The 19,217-nt window shown below is 35.9% G+C and overlaps 1 protein-coding gene across 3 annotated transcripts in view; it reads left to right on the forward strand.

Annotated features, from left to right (window-relative positions):
• Positions 1–19,217, forward strand: part of LOC106869232 (target of Myb1 membrane trafficking protein) — a 152,423-nt gene that overhangs the window by 73,215 nt on the left and 59,991 nt on the right. For all 3 annotated transcript variants that reach the window (XM_014914881.2, XM_014914882.2, XM_014914883.2), the window contains exons 3-5: positions 4,111–4,195; positions 8,132–8,278; positions 16,017–16,151. In XM_014914881.2, coding sequence (XP_014770367.1) covers positions 4,111–4,195; positions 8,132–8,278; positions 16,017–16,151 — 367 coding nt within the window. The remainder of the gene's footprint in view (positions 1–4,110; positions 4,196–8,131; positions 8,279–16,016; positions 16,152–19,217) is intronic.

Below are 19,217 nucleotides of genomic sequence, written 5' to 3' on the forward strand. Positions count from 1 at the left end.
CGTTCACAAATGTGAACACAAAGTCTTTTTTTGTTTTCCTGGCTAAAAAGCCAAGCAAAAATTTTCACTCTATGGCAGAAGCGAACCTGCCCACCATAGAGGGTGAACATACAATTTTGTTCGTAAACGAACAAACACAAAAAACCCGCCAAAGGCAAGCGAAAATGTCGCAATGCTGAACAAAAACCTGCTGAAAAAAATACACAACAAATTATTGCTCAGCTGAGCAACAAAACCGACTTACCCTGGCGAGTTCTTCAAATGTTCTTTGTTTTCATTAATTGGGCGGAGCACAGCTGACCCACATCCACCTCTGTTCACCGGAAGCAAACTTCTTACCACACAGCCACACTTGTGCCTATATCTTTGTCCATTTTCTTCAACTTGTAAGTCTACAATAATCATTCTAGAAATTATGAGATTGCTCACAAAATGAAATGTAGTAATAGTGCGCATCTACTGTGCATCACAGCAATAATAACTGTTTTGAATTTTAATATTTGCTCTGGCTTGAGATCAAATTCCACCAAGGTAAACTTTGCCTTTCCTCTTTCAGAGTTGATAAAATAAGTACCAGCTGAGTACTGAGGTTGATGTAATCTAATTACCCCTCCCCTAAAATTGCTGGCCTTGTGCCAAAATTTGTAACTAATGTTTTTTTTTCTGGCTTAAGGCTGTGAGCCGGTAGAATTATTACCAATGCTGGGCAAAATGCTTAGTGCCATTTCTTCCGACTTTACATTCAAATGTCACTGGGTAAATTTGCCTTCCATCCTTTCAGGGTCAATAAATTAAGTACCAGTTGAGCACTAAGCTCAATATAATCAATTTACCTGCTTCCTCCGAAATTGCTGGCCTTGTACCAAAATTTGAAACTAGTATTTTTTTCTGACTTTCTAGTTAAGAAGCTTGCTTTGTAACCAACCACTTGGTGTTAGGTTCAGTCCCACTGCGTGGCACCTTCGGCAAGTGTCTTCTATTATAGCTCCAGGTTGACAAATGTATTGTGAGTAAATTTGGTAGAAGGATACTGAATGGAAGCTAGTTGTGTGGGGGGGGGGAGAAAGAGAAAGAAATTTCTGTGTGTATCTTCATCCCTTCATACCACTTGATAATTGGCGTTAGTTTATTTACATCTCTGTAACTTAATGGTTTGCCAGAAAAGAGTGATAGAATAAGTACTGGACTTGAAAAAAAACCCCCAAAATACTAGGGTTGATTTGTCTGATTAACACCCTTTGATGCAGTGCCCTAGCATGGCTGCAGTCCAATGACTGAAATGAGTAAAAGATAAAAGAGTATTTTGATTTTCTGACTTGTGTGCACAAACGCACACACACACACAACATTTTATGTGTATGCATTGTATCTCAAGACACTATTTTACATATTCAATACCAAACAAGCCAAAAACAGAGACCATAAAATATATGAATACACTAAGAGTTCTTTACATCTCATTAAACACAACTATCTTTTATAAAAGCTCTTAGGTCAGTAGAATCTAAGTCTAAGTGACCTTTTGACCTTTTTTCTTTTTTCTTTTCTTTAATAGTGATTTTAAATATCTCTTTTTCCCCCCCTGTTACTCTTTCTCCATCTCCACTCCCCTCTCTCCCTCTCTTTTATTTTCTTTTTCTTTTCCATTTATCTTCTCTTCCAGAAGCAAAGAGAAGACAAATGATTTCATCAGATCTTATTCTCTCTCTCACTCTGTTTCTGCTCTTCTTCCTCTCCTCCCACTCATTTGTCACTTTCCTCTATGTAAACCAATAAGGTCAACCTAGATTGTCTGCATTATCAACTGATCAATACATACTTATGTACATACGCACATATAGTTAATCACCTGAGGACTAGAAAAACTAAAAAAAAACCTCCAAATAGCAACTCATGGAGACTCAGTTTTAAATAAATAATGTTATTCCACTCCACTTAGCAGTATTGGGTAACACATAAATTCACATCAAGAATCTTGCAAACCAAATATAACAACAAAATATTCTAAGCTCTAGCCAAGCTAGCAAAATGCTGAAAAACATTTTCTACTGTCTCAAGATCAGAATAATTACCCAACAGCTTTCCTTCATAAAAGAATGCATCAGCTTCATTATTTCACTCACTGGCATGATAGTGTGGTAAGATATTTGTTTCCCAACCACATGATTCTGGGTTCAGTCCTACTGTGCAGCACCTTGAACAAGTTTCTGGGTCAGCCAAAGCTGTAAGTGGATTAAGTGTAAGACCAAAGCTAATCATAGACAGACAGACAGACATGCATTTCTTTGTGTTTGTACTTGTCCTACACCATTGCTTGACAACCAGTGTTGGTTTGTTTACATCCCTGTAACTTAGCAGTTCAGCTAAAGAGACTGATAGAATAAGTACCATTCTTAAAATATAAGTGCTAAGGTTGGTTTGTTCAAGGCAGTGCCCCAGCATAGACACAGTCTAATGACCGAAACAAATAAACAATAGAAAATCTGTCAGTATAAACAGGAACTTGGAACTAGGAAATAGGCAGACAGACCTGAAGCAAGCCTGGAGTAGAGAAGGCATATCATTGATGAGGTTGTGAGTGACAGTGAAAGGACTGTAACAAACCTAGCTGATTGATTGATTAACTGAACAAATAATCAAACAGTTGATTGATTAATTGGGTTAAATGTTAATGAAATGACTAATAATAAAGGAAGTGAAGTAGTACTAGTGTGTATATTTATTATTGTTATAGTAACCCTTCTGAGATACCACAAATACACAAGTTCATATCAAGAATCTTGCAAGCCAAATGCAAAAACAAAGTATCCCCTGCTTGCAATAAATAATGGGTGCAAGAAGCACACTGAATAAACCAGCTGGAGGAGATACCATCCTGGGGTTAAATATCAGTATCATTGTCTCTTAGAGGATAGCCACATTAAAGTGGCTTTAAGCAATATTTTTTGGTTTGTATACTGCTTCAATCTCAAACAGATTTTCTAACGGACTAGTTTCCTAGTTACGAAATCAGTGATTGTATGACACTGTATTTTCTAAATATTGCAAGCGAGGTAAACTGCTGCTATGCCTGGCACTGAGAATCCACCGGGGTCTCATAAAGCAGGTCCTCGTAAAGTGAGGTATTACTGTACTATGGAAAACGTTCAGCCAATTAACATATTTGTTATTTGAAGGACCAAGAGAAATATTATCTTATTTAGAAACAAATGAGAGTTGGTGACAGGATGGGCATCCAGCTATAGAAAATCTACCTCAATGGGTTTTGTCTAATCCTTGGAAGAGAGGATGTTAAAACAACGATGATGAGTTACTTTTTACTCTCAAACCATAATCTTTATGATTACACAAACATAGAACAAGAAACTAATTAAGTGCACCCTCTCTGTTGCAATTAAAACAGCATCATTGCAAGGTGTTTGAAAATGGAATTGTAAAAGATAAAAAAGAATCAACTGTTATTTCACCTATCCAGTTTCATATCTACCTGTCAGGTGGTTAAGGAGATAAAATCAGGAAAGCTACAGACCCATTAGAGATCGTTGCTAAGATGTTAAAAGCATCCGGTTATGTAGGTACCTTAGTAGTTATTGTGCGCATTTTTTATCAGTACAGTTTTGTTTTTGCTTTGTTTTTTTTGGGGTGGGGGATTTATTTATATTATAAATTAATACCAAGGATGTTATTCGTTAATACCTTAGTTAACAACTCTTTGACGTAATGAAGTAACAGAGCAATTTGTTAATTACTCTTTCACCCATTCATTACCATATTTCTGTTGAAAAACTCTGCTTTTGTTTCAATTAATTTTGAAAATAATAAAAAATTTTATAAAATAATTTTGCCATTATTAAGTTGGTGATTGGAATTGTAAGTCAGCATGAAATCTTGATAAAAAGTTCTTAGATCACTTTTTAAAATGATCTACAGAAAATGTCTATCAAAGAACCAAGGGCAAATTAGTATCAAAAGGGTTAACTAATTGTATGTAGGAAAAATAATTACTTTCTATTAAGGTGAGAAGAATCTATGTACAGCACTTCTCTTAACTGCAATGTTTCATATTTGAACTTCTTGTAAAATTGTACTTTTCCCCCTTCTGTTTTCCAGACCAAAAGATGCAATACGTGCCATAAAGAAAAAGCTGCAACAAAATGCTGGCAAGAATTACGCAGCTGTTATGTACACTCTAATTGTAAGTATTTCTTATTTTTCTTCTGTTATTCATGTCTTCATCTCATTCCTCTCACTGTTACTGTTGAGCATCAGATTTACAGCTAAGCAAATTAAAACCAATAGAATTATATAGCTTACCAAATGATTCAGAACCATTTTTGTGTTGGCTTTTGTACTGTGTGCAGAAGTGATAAAGTGATAAAGATTACCTTTGTAGTTTACTGTATCTTAAATGCAATTTGAAAAAAATCAACTACTAGGGATCTTGCATTCTGAATCATGAAAGCTGTCATGAAGTGAAGGCAATCAATGTAGAAGCTTGGTCACTCCAAAATAAAAAAATGGCCAGCATGATTCAGTGTGGCTCTAAGTCCTGCAAGACAACCTCTAGTACTGCTTTCTTTATGAAACACTTCAGAAGCCTCATTGATAAGCATAACACTTCACTGATTTAACACTATTCACTTGCACTTTGTTACTTTTAGCAAGGTCTTGTTAACATTTAAACAAGAACTCTGGTTTGAAGATAACCCATTTGCTACTTCTAGTGATATCTGTACTTGAATAATGTCATTGGGCAGTACCAGTAGAAATATGTTCCTGGTACCTGATTGTACAGAGACTTGAACTCGTGCATAACACATCAAGAGACTGCTCTGTTAGTAAGTGCAGAATCTTATATCAAGAGCTGGGCGGAAGTCCATTAATCCATTAATTGATGAAGTTGATAAAAAAACTTCAAAGTTTTTTCTTTTTTTTTCCATGAAAAGATGCCTCCCATCATTCTGAAGACTTTGGTGAAATACATTGGAAAAAATACCTGTCAAAACGGAGAAATTCCAACTTACATGGGCCATCTGATCTGAAACGCCATTTTCCAGAAGCTCTTCCCCTGCCCCCTTCCAAATATTTTGCCTACAGATTTCATTGTAATCATAATCTACTCTGTTTGAAAGGTATTTGTATATAATTTCATTAAAAAATACCTATTTACCAGAAAGTTATGAGGGGGAAATGTTGGGTCCTGTGAATTTTCTGAAACTCCTCTCCCCAACTCTTTGGGATATAAGCAATTATTTGGTGAAAGTTTCATCAAAAAGTATCCATTTTCTGGAAGTTAGGCACAAAGTCAGTAGGGTATTAAACTGTAGTTATGTCTTTTTTCAATAAAAGTTAACATTAACAGATTAACGTTAACTTTCATTACATTTTCAAAAAATTAACGGATTAATGATTAACAAGATTTAATTTATTGGTTAACAGTTAGCAAAGTTAACTTTTCGATTAATGGTGCCCACCTCTGCTTATATCTTTTACTTCCCAGTTTTTAGATTAGTCTCCATTTCCAGTTGGCACAAAACTTCGAAATATCCTTCTAACTTACTTTCAGCTGGACTGTCATACAACCAACATAGTAGTTCATTGCAACTTACGAGCTTTTATTTCTTCTTACCCTCTTCCATCAAATATTTGCCTTTATTTTCAACAATGTGCAAATGTGACACAATATGTTGACTAATTAACTCTCCTCTACACCAACATAATTGGACTTCAGTCCCAACTTCATCTTATCATTTATCTCTTATTAGCTTTCTCTCTAGCATTTTATTTCTCTCTGAGAACCACCACTCTAGGAAGGCTTACAAAGATCATGGATTTCCTTTCCTCTTCTTACAAAATAATAAGAAATTAAACATAACCAATAATAATAGGACCATCTAGCCTTTGCTAATGTGTGGTACATAACAGATGCAAAATGCTAACATGTTTTTAGCATCAGTAGCATGTTGACAGAGGGTAATGCATTGGTAGAAGAGATTGAATATCAGGCTAAATGCCTTCAATATTTAATTCTTAAGTTTAGAGTCCAAATCCCCCAAGGTTGATTTTACTTTTCAGCCCTCTCATGGAGTAAAATAGATGAGGAAAAAAAGAAGGTAAAAATACTGCTATTATAGAAGAAGCATAGAAGATCAGGTATTGATTGGTATTTCTGGGACCAAAAATCCTTCATAAGGGATTCAAAATCTCCAGATTCGCTGATTTATTTATTTTTTTTTTAATCAGTAAAAATTGAAGTTAGCACCAATACTTTCTGGGTTAGCTTGAAAAACCTGTGGAGGTACACATGCTTAAACAGAGGAAGAAATATAGAATATAAAACAAAACAAAGGGTTGATTGTTTATTTTAATCTATTTCAGCCTAGACCCAACCCTATTAATCCTGTCGCAATTAAACAAAGAACATCACAAGTCGTTCCTTGTTTCTTTAACTTTGTCCTTGAATAGTTGTGTTAATCCTAATTTAAGCTATATTAGCCTCGTGGCAGATAAATTTTTTTTGTCTTTTATGATAATCACCCTAATAGCAGCAATCAAACAGCCACAAAGAATTTTGTTGTTGTCCTGCCTTTTTCTTTTTTTATCTTGTTTGCTCTCTTTTTTCTCAAAAAATTTCTCTCAACTTACTTTCAACCTTTCTCTTTTTCTTCCACCCTCTCTACCTCTCTCTCCTTTACAATATTCATCATTTTTCTTTCTCCCCCTCTCTTTCTCTCTCTGATTTTTGTTCAAGTGTATTGTCTGCAAAGACTTTATACAACGTAGATAAGTTCCAGTGGAGCAATGTTTTCTAGCACTGAGCCACATTCCAAATGGAATACAAATTGCTCTACCAGACTTATCCAAGGCACAGTTTCCATGGCCAAGTTCTTACCAATAGTTTCAAACCTCACCTCAGTTAGAGTAGAAAGCTACTCAACTGCTGCAACTTCAGTGTTGAAGTTTTATTGGGGCAACCACAATGACAACATATAAATATAAGGAGCTAAAATTATGAAAAGGTAGATGCATGGCTCTCCCTCTAATGTTTGGTGGAGGTATTTTACTCCGCCATAATTACTCTCACTCACTCTACTATAATGTGAGCAGCCATGTAACTCCTCTACAGCAAGAAAGCTGTTCTTGCCCCATCATTCATACTTTAACCTCTCATCACCTAATGAAAAGCCACCACCCTCTCTACTGTAGACCCACTCAGTCAAAAGGAAACTTACTCTTGCAAGCTATATGGCAACCTCATTAGTGCTGATTCTACAAAAATAGCACTCTGTACTCTCTGTGAAGTGTTTGGCTTTAGGAAAGGCATAAAGGCATTTAGCCATAGAAACCATAGCAAAGCTGACATTGGAGCACAGTACATTACTCCGACTTGTCTGATCATGTTTAACCAACCAACCCATGTCAGCATGGAAGGCAGATGTTAGAAGAGAATGGTGATGATGATAGAAAATATCATACTTTCACATCCATCAATGCTATAACCCACTTAGTTGAGGGATTTTGTGAGTACTCAATAACCTCATTAGTGTCAATATTATGAAAAAAAGCACCCAGTAACTCTGTAAAGTGGTTGGCCCTAGGAAGGTATCCAGCTGTAAAGACCATGCCAAAGAAGATTTTGGAGCTCAATGCAGTCTAGCTTATTTGTTCCTGTCAAACCATCTAACCCATGCCAGCATGGAAAAACAGACATCAAATGATGATGATATAATGTAACAGAAAGGCAATCATTTTACATATGAAATTGCAGGGAGTTTTTTTTTTTTAATTATAAATCCAACATGAGGTAACTATGCATTTAAACATTATTACATATGTGGCATATTTTCTTTGTTTCAAGACTAAATTTGTCCCCACCTTTTACTGTTAGTCCTGAGAATCTTACCTAACGGTCCTTATAGTAAACTGAAGCCTGTATTCATTATGAGTAAACTATTTAATCCTTTTCTTATTATGTAAACCAATTTCCTTCTTTTGTCAATACCTTGTTGCTGAAAGCCTCTTGGCAATCTTTACATTTGCTAATCCTTTTTCTTTTTTTTTTTTCTCTTTCAACTGCTTTCTGTTTCATATAGCTTCTTTAATTTATTTGATTGCTTCATTCCTTTTTAAGTTACTGGAAACCTGTGTAAAAAACTGTGGTAAAAGATTTCACCTCCAAGTGGCAAATAAAGAGTTTCTTCACGAGTTAATTAAAATAATTGGACCAAAGAATGACCCTCCTCCGGTTGTGCAAGAAAAGGTATTAAGTCTTATACAGGTGAGTCACTTCTCATCATAGTCCACTGTAGTGGTCTGCCCTTCTTTCTGTTGTACGATTCCTCAACACACACACACACACACACACACTTTATTAAACCAGAAATGAGACAATATCTTATTTCAAATATGCATCCTGTTACTTTGCAGAATAAGTAAATAGTATGTTCTGTGCAAACACTCATATTATTTGACAGGAGTGCTGATATTTGTATATTATTACTGCAAGGACTGAACATTCAAGTTATTTTGTTTTGTTGTACTCTTTCTTTCTTTAAGTAAGTAAATAGTAATTTATTTTATAACATTTCTACTGTCAGGAAAAATGGAAAAGAGAAATATAAAGTTAAAGAAAAATTGCCAGCAACCTTAAATTTAAGTTAATGCACTAGTTTAGAAAGAATTGCAATTTGACATACCATAGTTGTATTTGACTATATTTGGTTTTTTGTTTTATTTTTTTTAAATTCATCTTCTTCATGGATGGTAATTTGCTGCTTTGGAAGATAGCTATCATCATATCTGTTTCTGCATCAGTTAAAAAATGTGTATATATTGCTTCACTGGTTTAGACTACACTCATATATTTCTACATTTCACACAATAGCCATTATTTAATAAACACAGGCATGGTTAAAAAGTTTGTTTACCGACTGTATGGTTTTGGGTTCAGTACTACTGTGTGGCACCTTAGGCATGTATCTTCTGCTACAGCCCTGGGATGACCAGTAGATTTGGTAGATAGAAACTTAAATAATCCCATTGTGTGCGTGTGGGTGAGTGTGTTAGTGTCTCCTTGTCTTGACATCATGCAGTAGTTGTAAATGAGCATCACTGTCATACAAGCAATGTCATCCATTTCCAATCTTCTGTGAAAATAAGTCTGATCATGAGAAAATATAACCTTGTTGGCAACAGGAAGAGCAGTAGAAAATCTGCCTTCATAAACTTTATCTTACCCACACAAATGTGGAAAAGGGAATTAATTCTTTACATTCTGAGTTCAAATCCTGCTATGGTCAGCTTTGTCTTTCATTCCTCTGAGATCAATAAAATAAAGTACCAGTCAAGAACTGTATTTGATATTAGTCACAATGATCTTAGCAGCCTCAGAGATCCTGCAAAGATCACAACCCTGCCCTCCTTCCCTGCAAAACTTTAAACCACTCCATCTAAAGCAATAAATCTTTGTCCGCAACATCTCTAGTTAATTTTCTTTCAAAAGATTTTTTTTTAATATATGAAGCATAATATTGTAGTGTTGTAAACATAATAATTCTGTAATATCCATACACAGTTGGTGCAGTGGTAGACCTCTGTACCACTGCAGACCAGCTGAAAAATATTTTCTTAAATACTTCTCTTGACATAGCATGATAGTTGTAAACAAGCATCATACTGGTGGTATCCATTGTCTCCAATATTCCAAGAAACATATCCAGCCATGGGGAAATATTACCTTGCTTGGAAAGCAAGTGAGGGTTGGCAACAAGATGGGCATCCAGCTGTAGAAAATCTGTCCCAACATATTCCATTCAACCCACGTAAACATGGAAAAGTATACATTAAAATAGTAACAACAGTACCATATTTATCTAAACTCACTCAGTACATGCATTTCTCCCCCTGTTATGTCTATTCTATCTCACTATAACAGAATCAATACTAAACTACATATTCAGTTTTTCTTCAGAACATTCTCCTTCACACTCCATGTTTCCCATTTCTCACTCCATCCAACTTGTTATGGTCATCTCTACAGATTTTCTATAGAAATTATAGCCAGCACTGATTTTCTTACATTTTGTATCCAAATATGTCTAATGTAAACAACAATGTGATCACATTGTTGTTTACATTAGATGTCGTAACAAATCAGTGCTGGCTATAATTTCTATAGAAAATCTAGAGATAATCTTAACATGTGATTTAATAGCACTGCTAACACAATAGAACACAGTATTAACTTATGAAGCGTTTAATATACTTTGTAGTATATAATGGTTGCATAACAAAATATGGTGTCCCTACAAGTAATTACTATCCCTCCACATTGTCTTCTGATCATTCTGCTCTTCCCCATTTTCTTGCTTGTTTCTCTTTCTCCTCTCCCACCTTAGTCCATCTTCTGCAGTCAGCATCAGCTCTTCCCACTCTATTAGACAATGTACAGTGGTGAGGTACCCTATTGCCTTCCAGAGTACAAGGCAATATCACTAGTGTGCATTTTATTATTACATTAACTAGTGTGAATATAAAATGGAGCCAGACAACATAGAATTGAGATGACTCTTTAGTCTTGTTTTGTAGAGGACATGATATTCCTTCTCATGCTGATACCATGGCAAACTGCAGCCAGTGCACTCTGTTAAGTGCTTAGTGTTACAAAAGACATTCAACAAGAGAAACTGGACCAAAATATAAAGTACAAGTAAGATATGATCCTCCAACCGATCTCAAAACATTACGTCCTGTCCTCCAAAACCAATGTGGAAAGCAGATGTAAAATGGTGGTAGTGGTGGAAGCATCGTCATCATTTCATCATTGTCATCATTTAATGTCCACTTTCCATGCTGGTATGGATTAGATGGTTTGACTGGAACTGGTAAGCCAGAGGCCTGCAACAGGTTCCAGTCTGTTTTGGCACAGTTTCTATGGCTGGATGCTCTTCCTAATGCCAACCACTCCAAGAGCCTAATGGGTGCTTTTTATGTGCCACTAGCACAAGTGCCATTTACATGACACCGACAACCACCATGACTACAATTTCACAGGTGCCATTTACATGACACTGGCAACAGCCATGACTGCAATTTCACTTGGCTTAACGAGTCTTCTCAAGCACAGCATATCGCCAAAGGTCTCTGTCACTTGTAATCACCTTCATGAGACTCAACAGTCAAAGATCATGCTTCACTACTTTGTCCTATGTCTTCTTGGGTCTACCTTTTCCAAAGGTTCCTTCAACAGTTAGAGATCAGCACTTCTTTACACAGCTGACCTCATCCATATGCATCACATGACTATACCAGTGCAGTCATCTCTCTTGCACACCACATCTGATGCCTCTTATGCCCAGTTTTTCTCTCAAGACACTTACACTCTGTTGTACATGCACACTGACATTGCACATTCAGCGAAACATACAAACTTCATTTCTTTCAAGCCTCATTTCTTTGAAGCCTTCCCATGTCCTCTACAGTCACAGCCCATATTTCCCTGCCATGGAGCATGACTTCACACACAAGCATCATACAGTGTTTTTCATTTTGAGGGAAATGTCTTTTTTTACCAACAGAGACAGGAGCTCTCTAAACTTTGCCCAGCCTATTGTTATACTAACAGCTATGTACTTGGAGCATCCACCTATGCTGCTGACTTGGTCACCTAGATTATGGAAGCTATCAACTACTTTTAAGTATCCCACTGGCATTTGATGGAATCTATTTTCTGTACATTTCTAGTTTTTATTGTATCTGTACATCTACCATACACGAAGACTATTTTCCCTGTTAACCTTCCTCTGATATTGTTACACCTCTTATGTGTCCATAGCTTGCATTGGATACATCTTATGGAATGTCTACCTATGCTTTTTCTACATATTGAATAGGGCCATCTACTTGAAGGAATTTGTGACTTGTCTACCTTCCTACTTACTAAGACTTTGGTTTTTGCTAAATTACCTCTACAGCCCTTTGATTCTAGACCTTCCTTCCACACCTGAAACTTCTTCTCTAGTTCTGGTAGTGATTCAGCTATAAGAACAAGGTCATCAACACAGAGGAGCTCCCTGAGACAGCTTGACTTAAATTCCTCTGTTACTGCCTGGAGGACTATGTTGAACAATAGGAGGCTAAGTTTAGCAACTGGCAAGTTGGCTGAGTTGTTAGCACATTGGACAAATACTTAGCAGCATTTACCCTCGGACTTTACATTTTTGAGTTTAAATACCACTGAGGTCAATTTTTGCCTTTCATCCTTTCAGGGTCAATGAAATAAGTACCAGTTGCACACTGGGGTTGATGTAATTGACTTGCCCCCTCCCACCAAAATTTCAGGCCTTGTGCTTATAGCAGAAATACTTATTATATCAATCATTAACACCACCAGTATATAAAGACAACATGAAAACAGAAAAATTCAGTATACTGATGATTTAGCAAATTGGTGATGCCTGTTTACATTGATAAGTGAACAGGGCTTTGAGTGTTTAAGTGGCTTAGTCATCAGTTGTTGTACTGACAATACAAACTATCAGCTCTTTGGTTTAGTATATAAACACATGTGTTTAGCTGAAACCTCTGCACATGTGTGTATGTGTGTTGTGGCGGGGGGTGGGGTAAAGTAGATACAGCTCTAACTATATCATCAGTTGTTCAGAAATACAGAACTAGGTTATCACTTGTTTTTTTCTTTTTGGTTAGAAGGGAGGGGATTGCTTGTGACCCTTTACAGGGCCTACAAGACTAGTAGGAGAGAAGGGAGAAAGTTTTCCTGAAACTGGAGACCAGGACCAAATTCTTACAACAAAGAGAACTTTTGTGCTCAAGGTGTCCAGAGACCAGGTGGTAGTGCTAAACCCGGTGACAGATTAAATTTATATATACTACAGACTTCCACACAGTTTCCATCAACAAAATTCATTCACAAGGCATTGGTTGCCTCAGGGTTTTAGTAGAAGACACATGCCCAAGATATACAGTGGGATTGAACATGAACCACATGCCTGCACTTAAATTTTTACTTGCTATTTTGTTTTTGACATTGTACCTGCCTTATGATGGTTATGGTGATGGGCTGACAATTATCAGATTGTGGGTTCAATTCCTGGACAAGGCAACATGCTGTGTCCTTAAACAAGGCACTTCTTTTCACATTGTTCCAGTCTGTTCAACTGTAAATGAGTACTAACTGTATGCTAGTGATGCCCTACATCTGTTCCTCTAGCTGCATGCAAGTGATGCCTTTTGTCAGTCCCTCTAGTTGTGCTAGTGATGCTCTTTGTCTGTCCTTCTAGCTGTGTTCTAGTGATGGCTTTTGTCCCCCTAACTGTCACATCGTCAATGTTCTGCTGAATCAAGTAGGTGGGAATGAGCAAGTGAGTGTCCATTTCTGCTCATGACTACATAGACACCTAAAATAACCAGTCAGTGTATGATTCATACTGCTAAGTCATACTCACTCGCAAGTAATAGCTATGGTCCCGCAACAGATCTGTGTGGATAATTAGTTTTGATAAATGCTTTGAGAAAGAAAACAATTACTTTTATTTATCTATTTATATCTGTAATAAATTAATTTAGGTAGTTGTAAACAAGCACCATTCTAATTATTGATAATATTTTGCTTTTTTTTTTTTTTTTTTTTTTTTTTATAAAATACCTGTTTTGGGGGCACCATCTGTCACAAATTCATATAATGAAATTCATAATATGTTGACATAATAAATATTTACTCTACTAAACTTACACATACCTTTTATTCAGGTAGGTAATCAGACAGGCTCATTCATTCACTCATGCAAAGTGAACATTAAATGATGATATATATATATAAGCACAAGACACCTGACCAAAGTACCATACAATGGGATTGAATCCAAAATGGTTGCAAAGCATGTTTCTTACCACACAGCCATACCTGTGCCTATGCTAGATGTTTTACCTCTTTGAAATGCCAGTGTGAACTTGGAAGAAATTTGTAACTGCCATTGCAGACTCTTTCTAAAAATTTGCTTTCCAATAACATTTATGCATCAATAGAGATTCACTAGAACCAAGTTCAGAATGCAATCCCAATACTTGGTCTCTTTTATCTTTCACTCTTTGGAAAGATAACAAGCTATCTCTATATTTATTTCAAAATCAGTTATATTATTACTAGTGATTGTTGGTGTTGTTTAACCCCAGGTCAGCTTTGAATGAGACTTTTGATGAAAGGCTTCCCAGTCATGGTCATCCCATCTGTTTTTCAGAGTTCCTAGAACTACATTATCCAATGTCTCTTTTGGGTTTTTTTAGTTTTGTTTTATTTTTCTTGTGATTCTGGGGTATAATCTGATTGTGATTTGGTTGCTCTTTCTAGCAAGTCAAGTGACTACATAGGGACTCCCCAAATGGTTGGTACATATTTTATGTAGGAATTCAATATAATGTGTTTTTTTTGTTTTCAACTTGTTTTTTTCTTAAGACATTGGGGGTATCATTTGGTTGTGATTTGGTTGTTTTTTCTAGTAGTTCAGGTTACCACATGGGGCTCTCAAACTGTTTGGTACATATTTTGTGGCAGAATGAAATATAAAAATTATTTCTAGCCAAATATAAATTAAAGAAAATGGATCATTGAGTTAAAAAAGTGTTACTCCCATCTATTTAGCTGAGAATGATCACCAGCCTAGTTCTGGTACAGCCCTTCCTCTCTAGTTGTTGCCTCCTCAACATTCCAACAGGGTCATGGGGTGGAAAGGCTGAGAGGATGATTATGTCTGCTCATGATTGCATAAATACCTTCAATTACACAAGCACCTTAAACATCATCATCATTTAACATCCATTTTCCATATGGGCATGGGTTGGATTGTTTGACAGGAGCTGGCAAGGCCAGAGCCTGCAACAGGTTCCATAGTCTGTTTTGGCTTGGTTTCTACAGTTGGATGCCCTTCCTAACGTGAACCATTTTACAGAGTGTACTGGTTGCTTTTTACGTGGCACCATCACCAGTGCTTTTTACATGGCACCATCACTAGTGCTTTTAACATGACATCAGCATCATTACTTTTTATGTGGCATCAGTGCTTTTTACATGGTACCATCACCAGTGCTTTTAATGTAGCACCAGCACCATTGCTTTTCATTTGGCATTAGTGCCAGTGCTTTTTACATAGCACCCTAGTTTTAGGATATCAGTTCTGTTGTGGGCAGATGTTAATGAAAAACTGTTACATGCTTTCACATCATACTCACTTTCAAGTGATGGCTCTGATCACTTCATAATGAACTGTGTGTTTAAATTTCTAAATTCATATTGTATTGGGGGCAAAATAGATCCAGCTGATTTCAAACTTGGCTAGACAGTCATCTACATTGTTTTTGTTTTTTTAAATATTTGCTTTTATCCATTATTGTTTGTAAAATAGATTATTGTGTTTGAAGATACCCAAAATACATGAGCTTTGTATTTTGTTGCATATATCTCAATCAGTTAATTCTGTAGAAAATGTGAATGCTTATTCAAAGCAGATTTAGTTAGTGAGAAAACAAATAATAATAAAAACAACAATAATGAATTAACATCTACTTTTCCATGCTTGCATGGTCCAGGCAGCATGTGTTGAGGCAGATTTTCTACACCTTGATGCCCTTCCTTAGTCAACTCTCACTCATTCCCAAACAAGATATTTCACCCTAGAAGACAGGAAATGAACAACAAACACTCACATACATATACAACAGGCTTCTTTCGATTTCTGTCTCCTAAATCCATTCACAAGGCTTTGATAGGTCTGGAGCCAAAGTATAAGACATTTGCCTAAGGTGCCATACAGAGGGAATGAGCCCAAAGTCACATAGTTGGGAAGTAAGCTTTTTAACCACACAGCCATGCCTGCAGTTATTTGTTATCATTTTAGCATTAAATTTTTTATTTTTTATTCTTTATTGTTATGGAGAGAAATTGATGGTGGATAAGTCTGTGAGTGACTCTTATCAGTTTTTTTTACCAATATTTTCTTTTCCAGACTTGGGCAGATGCCTTCCATGGTTCAGCAGAGCTGAAAGAGGTGGAGAAAGTGTACCAGGACTTGAAAGGAAAAGGCATTGAATTTCCTATGACTGATTTAGATAAATTGGCACCTATTCATACACCTGCCAGAGTAAGTTGCAAACAATTCTGTCACTGCTCACCCCAACCATTTTGACATCCTTTTCAACATAGTTTTAAATGCAACTTTATTGGGTTTTTATTTATTTATTTTTTTTTTGTTTTTGTTGTTATTTCAGATTTCTTGCAGGTTACAATTTATTATTTCTTTACCCATTACACTTAACTCTCTTACTAATTCTTTTGTAACAGAAATAGTCGACAGCTTCATTATACATTCAACAAGGCCAGTCCCCTTGATAACATATGAAAAAAAGATTATATTAATGAAAATAAAAATTTTAAATATTTGTAATATTTTGTAATATCTGAAATGATATGAAACCTTTTGAGATATTTCAATCTTCTATTTTGATGATATCATACCTGTCACAGCCTTTTGCCTATTCATTCAGGTTCATTAACGCTTCTTCATGCTTACCGATATTATACAATACAAAAAACACTGTGTATATGTGCATGTGTTATATTCAACAACTAGCAGCTATACTATTATATCTATAATTGTAGTCATAAATTATATTTTCATCATGGTCTTTCTTCTGATTAGTGTTTGATGCCATAGCACCAACCTCTTCATCACAATGCACACAATTAAAATATCTCAATACAGGTACAGATTTGGAAGGGTTTAATCATTACATATCGATCATATCTATTATGAAATAATTATGTTTTGTTCTGGCTGCTAAACCCAGTTATTTTCTGTTGCTTTGTGTGTTTCTGTATACTGACCCACTACTCTTCATTTACAGCAGCATTTTATTATTTACAAGGTTTCAGGCTACAGAATATGAACATGCTTACCATCATTTTCAAGCTAACACTTGTTTTTTTTTATCACTCACAGATACAGTTAGATCATTTTCTTAACGTTAAATTCAGAATAGCTTTCAAGAGCAGAAAGAGTTACAACAGAAGTGATAATAATTAAAAGATATGTTAGATTCATCAAACAGATGATGAATTCAGTTTTTAGTATTTTTTATATTGGGACAGTATTATTATCCACACACTTAGAATTATGTATATATATTAGATAGATAGATAATATTTATATTTTGGCCAAGTCAGTCTCTTGTTACTCTAGAGTTTCATCTGTGCATTCACAGGGTACCAGGCAAGTTGCTAGGAAAGGCATCCTGTCATAGAAGCCATGACAAAGTAGACATGGAAACATGATGTTGTCCTACAACCTGTTAGATCCAACTCATGTCAGCATTGAAGATGAACATTGAAAGATGATGATGATGATGAAGTGTATGTGTGTGTGTGTGTGACTGAAATTAGGATTGCGATTTAGAAGCCCTTAATGATTGAGGATATCAAAAGCACATAAAATCCCTCGGCGTCTACAGGAACTCTTACTTTATGATATGATCATTTGCAGGGAAGGGCTTGTTTTTGTTTTAATAACATACAACACAATACATTGAGTTGACATTTGATTAATATTGTTTAGCTTAGCTATAAATACATGTTTCACCAACAAATAGATATCTGTTTTTGATCATTACCTGGTACATTCTGATGACTGACATCTTGAAAAAATCCAATTGATTAGAGATGGTGTTATCATACCTGTCACAGCCTTTTGCTTATTCATTCAGATTCAATAAGGCTTCTTCATATTTACCAGTATTTTATAATAAACATGAGAAAATACTGTATATATACACATTATATTCAGCAACTATAACATTGCACCTACAGATATAGTCATTATTTGTGCTTTCATCATGATCTTTCTTCTGATTTGTGTTTGGTGTCAGAGTATCAACCCGTTCTCCATGCAATTGAATTTGTATTGGGCAGGGGTGGTGGGGCAGAGAACAGAAAATGATCACTGAGACAATTCATATAACATTTATTTCTCAACCTATCTTAGTCTAAAACTGTAATCTATAGTCTAAATTTCAGCAAAGTCTTTCATAGTGCAATTTAATTTCTCAATTTAAAGTAACAATTAATTCTGTCCACTCTGTTGCTTGCCAGTAATTGATACAAATTTCTTTGTTGATGTTTTTTTTTACTTCTTGAGTTAGCATTGAATTGGCTGAATCTTTAGAGTGCCAGGTATAATAACTTGTAATATTTTTTCTTACACTTTGCATCTTAGGATCAAATCATGCTGAGGTCGTCTTTATTTTTCACCCTTCCAAAGTTGATAAAAAAAGTTCCAATCCAGGGCAGTGGATTGGTGAAACCATAAGAATGTCGAACTGGATGCCTAAAGCCCCTCAGTTGAGGAGTCTTGTCTTTCAAGTTACTTAGTAGCCTCACTATTGCTGGTGCCTCATAAAAAGCACCCAGTGCTCTTGGTAAAGTGGTTGGCATTAGGAAGCACATCCAGCTGTGGAAACCATGCCAAAGCAGAGACAGTAGAGCTTGATGCAGTCTTCTGACTTGCCAGCCCCTGTTAAATTGTCCAACCCATGCCAATGTGGAAAAGAGGTGTTAAATGATGATGATATGATGATTGTCCCAGCTCCTTGTATTCTCATTTCAAATCCCATCATGGCCTTCATGAGTGGTAGTCTTAATCCATCACTCAGTTTAACAGCACCACCTGGTACCTTGGCTACCTTTAGCAGAATCTGCTCTGTTGCTAGAATTGAAGCCATGGCTATGATTTGAGGATATCTTCCTTTTTCCTGAATAAAAGTTTAAAAAAATAAAAAACCAAGCCATTGTAACTAAATCTTAGTCTTCATAATAACTATCAAGTGTTATTGAGTAGAAGTTCAGGAAAAATTCCCTTTGCTGTTGGTAGACTGATAGTGATGCTAGTTTTCTGTATCATTGATTCAATCTTAGCTGCCTGTTTAGTCATGTGGGGTCACTATATTGTAATGTAGAGTAACTTACTGAGTTTCATATGCAAAAACTATATATTTAAAATATATTTTAATTTTGCTGTATAGTAATATTGAAACCTCTAACCAGGCACAAGGCAGGTTACCCACCTGCACACATACATACACATTCATATGTGCGTGCACACATACACACACACACACACACACACATTCTTTCTCTCTCTCTCTCTCTCCCCCCC

The sequence above is a fragment of the Octopus bimaculoides genome, chromosome 2 (assembly GCF_001194135.2).
Source record: "Octopus bimaculoides isolate UCB-OBI-ISO-001 chromosome 2, ASM119413v2, whole genome shotgun sequence".
NCBI classification, from domain to species: Eukaryota; Metazoa; Mollusca; class Cephalopoda; order Octopoda; family Octopodidae; genus Octopus; species Octopus bimaculoides.